We start from the raw sequence: 4461 nt of genomic DNA on the forward strand, positions 1-4461 counted from the left end.
GCAGGAGTCTGTGTTTGGTCACATGTAGTGTGATCTCTCTCCACAGAAAGAGTTCATGAAGCAAGTGCAGACCAGCGGGGTGCTGATGGTCTTCTCCCAGGCCTGGATTGAGGAACTTTACCATCAGGTGCTTGAGCGGAACATGCTTGGAGAAGCTGGCTACTGGGGCAGTCCGGAAGATAACAGCCTGCCCCTCATCACAATGCTGACAGGTCAGTGGCTGGTCCCAGGGCTTTGCAGACTTGAATGGGAAGGCTCACACTTCAAAGGCCTTTTCAGAGAAGCAAGAGTGTTTGAAGCAGATGTTGAAACAGCTCCCACAGACCTTCCCTTGACAGTTCCAGGTGTCCTGAATCCCCTTACAGGAGCTTTTTTCTATGGGAATTTGCAAGGCTCGGAAACCCTGGTGGCATAGTGGTTAAGTGCTATGGCTGCTATCCAAGAGGTCAGCAGTTCAAATCCACCAGGCACTCCTTGGAAACTCTATTGTACTGTCCTACTCTGTCCTATAGGGTTGCTATGAGTTGGAATAGACTCGAGGGTAGTGGGTTTTGGTTTTTGGTTGCAAGGCTTAAGTGCTCCATTAGATAAGGACTTACTTAGCACCTTTGTCTGTAGGTGCAAAACTATAGCCTCTTCTGGGGCTATGTAGTAACTGTCTGGGCACAAGGCCCAGATTATTCCTGGAAGCTCTATGTACTAATAGATGCCCTATATCATTCCATGCTCCTGGGATTTTACCAGTAACGTAAAATGAATGGTTTTAAACTGAGCTTCGTTCCCATTTCCTGTCAATATGTCAGAGGTTCTCCATTCCCTTTCCAGCTGTACCAGAATTAAAAAGAATGTCCAGTAGTAACCCAGCATCTTGTTCTTCACGGTCCAGAGGTTTTTTTTAAATCCTATTTAACTATTAGAAATTTCATGTGAGAATGTAGAAAGCAGTGTGCAGTGTTGGCATTAAACACATTTGTTTGCAGACATAGCAGTTCATGGGTCAGACACAATGTCAGGGAAAGGTCTGGGAGTGCTCACAAGTTTAGACTAGTCATTGGTAGCCTGGAGGAATTTCTTGATCAAATATGAGAGTTTTTGGATTTCATTTCTGGGCAACGAAAATCCAAAAGTGTTAGAGGTGCGAGATGATGTAATTAGAGACAAACATCCAGAAGAAGACTCTGTCTGCAGGTAAACATTGGAGACTGAGTTGGGTGAGTAGAGAAACTAAACAGACCTGACCTTCTGGACTGAAAAAAAAAACAAGCACCTGAAACCAGGGTTATGGCAGTGAAAATAAAAGAGAAAGGGTGCAGTTGAGTTTTGACAAGACTTGGCAACTATTAGAAGATCCAATGTGATTTCTGAGGTTTCTAATCAGAAACTAGGAGCAAAATGATGGCATGCTTAAAAATATATAGGAAGTTGTGATTCTGGGGCAGTTTGGGACACCTTAACTCTGAATTAAAGATGTTCAAGAGGCATTAGAAATGTGGATCTGAAATACAAGGAACGGTTGTGTCTAGAAATATGGCTTTGGGAATTGGCCACATAGAGGTGACAGTTGATACAATGGAAGGGGACAAAATTACCCAGGGAAAGGGAATGATTAACCAAGTATAGCTGACACTTGTCAAGTGCTTAGCATATGCTCAGCCCTGCGCTCAGCATGTTACATGCTTTATAGTGTTTAATTCCTACAATGGAATAGAATCAGTACTTTTATTTTTTTATTTTTCCATTTTATAGAAATGAAGAAACAGAATTGGAGAGATTTGATAATACACCCAAGGTGACACCATCAGAAATTGATTAAAAAAAAAGGAGTGGGGGGTTTAAACCCAGTTTAATCTCAGAATCCAAGTTCTGAGCCACTTTGGAAGGTTTGGGATAGAACCTTGGGAAAGGAAGAAACAGTGACAGAGCAATTAATACAGAAATAGAATGGCAAAGATTAGAAATACGGAGTAATTCAGCAGTGTCAGATGAAGAGACGAGACCGAGTGGGGGAAAGGAGTGAATCTGTGACCTGAAATAAAAATTTAGAAGAGTCTTGGAGGCAAAAGAAGTGCTAACATTGAGAAGCAAAAAAGTTGGAGCAATAAGCAAACCCTCAACTGGTAATTCTCAATCTTATGAATGATTCCTTTTCTTTTTTCAATTACCTTTTTAACATGAAGAAAGGATGCAGACTTTCAGTTGATGGTAATCATAATTTTAGTGTCTTTTGATTGGAAAGCAGATAATGTTAAGTGGCACTGTGAATTCAACAGTGACTTTTCGGTGAATTTGTGTTTCCTGAATTTGATTGCATTTACATCCATTTGAAAAATAGGGATTCTTATAGGTGGGAGACATTGATTTGGTCTGTCTATAAGCAATGCATGGTGTCCATCTGTCTTCACAAACCCTCTTCAATAGGGATCAAAGGTGCTGCCCCAAGTTTATAAGTGCCTTGGGATTTGAATGAGGCTAAACATGCCAGCTTTTATTTTCAAATATCGTAGTTTCTGCCAAAAACAATCATCTACCTGAACCTTGATAAAGGGCGTCATTCAGTAGATATAAAAATGGACAAATACCAGAGTATTCGCGGTGGCCGTATTCATCAGTTATTACTGTTAACTCCTCCCCACCCCCCCCCAAAAAAAAAACTTGTTGCCATGGAGTCAATTCCAACTCATAGTGACCCTATAGGACAGAGTAGAACTGCCCCATTGGGTTTCCAAGGAACAGCCGGTGATTCAAACAGCCAGCCTTCCAGTTAGCAGTGGAGCTCTTCACCAGGGTGTCGCCAGGGCTCCTTTAATGGAATAGTAGGCTGAATTGCTGTCTGCAGAAAACTTATTTAATTTTGGATTAATGATAGAACAGCACTGGCTATGTATTAGAATTCAACAAAATAAGGTTTTATTATCATTTTGGTGGCAAATTCCAGGTGTGAAGTGAGGAGTGAATTTGAGAAGCAATTAATCTGGAGTTTGGAAACTTTGATCTTTTCATTATGTATAATGAGAAGCCATAACAGCAATCTGGTAATCAACACTGTAATAACTGGCTATTTTTGATATAATGTCAAAGTGTTCTATAGAACTGAGTAATTTTAGTGTTCACCCAGCACATAGGAAACATTAAAACATGATATAGTCTCATGAATGTCTTTAGACCATTTGACTCGAATTAAATTCTGAGTATTTGGCTTTTTCCCACTTTGGCAGCCACATTTGAGTCTCCTGTGTTGCTCAGAGGCCTCTAGCTTCTTTTCTTGGAATTTCTGTAAGAATCAAAGATATGCTGAAATAATTTTCAAATACCATGTAGAGCTGTGTCATCATTCTGGTGTGAGGGTGAAGTTCTAAAGTCAGGCAGAAATCTATGCTCCCTTCCCTTCCCCTCCTCCCTAATATGCTTGAATGTGTTGCGTTAGTTGTACATGTACTTCAACGCCATGGCCACTTCTCCAATGGTTACTTCCTTTATGCCAGGGAATTAGAGGCTTAGGGAATGGAATGTCTGACCCAGCTTTACATGGCTACTTTATTTCCCGAGCCAGGCTTTAGCCTGGTCTCCTCAACCCCAGGCCAATCTCTTCTTGCCAGAATGTTAAGGAGTGGTTCTTTGAACTAATTCCTTATAGGAGAGTTTGTTTTAGCACAACTTTAAACAAGATGAATTAGGATCCCGTATCAAGCTGACAATGAGTGTTATGGAGAGAGACCTGGACTAGGAGTCAGAAGACATGAGTGGTAATCCTGATTCCTTCCTTTACCAGCCTCATGGCCTTGAGCAATCTACCTAATTTGTTTTAATACTTGTTTCCTTCTCTGTGAAATAGGAAAAATAATACCTACCCTGCCTAATTACAATGAGTTGTTGGAAAAATCAAATGAAAAAAATCTATGTGAGAACACTTTGAGAAGTGTAAAGTGTTATTATCAAGGTATTATTATATTTTGGAATCAGAGTATAGGATTATCTCACCAACGAGGCTTGTTGTTTTAATCATTCTTACGAAGAAGCTCTGCAAGAGAATCCATGTTAGGGTAGCCCGTACATGAACATTTTGTTTGTCTTTAAATGTGTATATGTCAAGTATAGAATTATAAGAAATAAGTTTTAAAATGTATACCACTTGGGAATAGTGCCATGCTTTTGAATAAGAGGGGTATTCAAAGATGAAAATATTCTAAATCAATAGATTTTCTAATGATAGAGATAGATGAATTCATTTTTTCAAATAAATATACAACAGAATAACAAAAGAATGCCCTGACTATGAAGGAAAAATGGACTGAATGAATAAAAAATATATAAAATCCTGATAAAAGGTCGTTACATACTTGTTGCATAACAGATACAATAAATATTTGTATAATAAACATGGCTATTGTGGTGGCCACTTGCTTGCTTGTTTCCGAATGAAGTGTTTTCCTCAGGGAAGACCTTGCTCTTTTTCCTTGACAG

At 39.6% G+C, this 4461-nt stretch overlaps 1 protein-coding gene across 1 annotated transcript in view; it reads left to right on the top strand.

Moving 5' to 3' along the window:
- The window catches only part of ARFGEF3 (ARFGEF family member 3), a 165557-nt gene that overhangs the window by 123241 nt on the left and 37855 nt on the right, over window positions 1-4461 (top strand). Inside the window, exon 14 of the mRNA XM_003403996.4 lies at window positions 47-212. Coding sequence (XP_003404044.2) covers window positions 47-212 — 166 coding nt within the window. The remainder of the gene's footprint in view (window positions 1-46; window positions 213-4461) is intronic.

This window comes from Loxodonta africana, chromosome 1 (genome assembly GCF_030014295.1).
Source record: "Loxodonta africana isolate mLoxAfr1 chromosome 1, mLoxAfr1.hap2, whole genome shotgun sequence".
Taxonomy (NCBI): domain Eukaryota; kingdom Metazoa; phylum Chordata; class Mammalia; order Proboscidea; family Elephantidae; genus Loxodonta; species Loxodonta africana.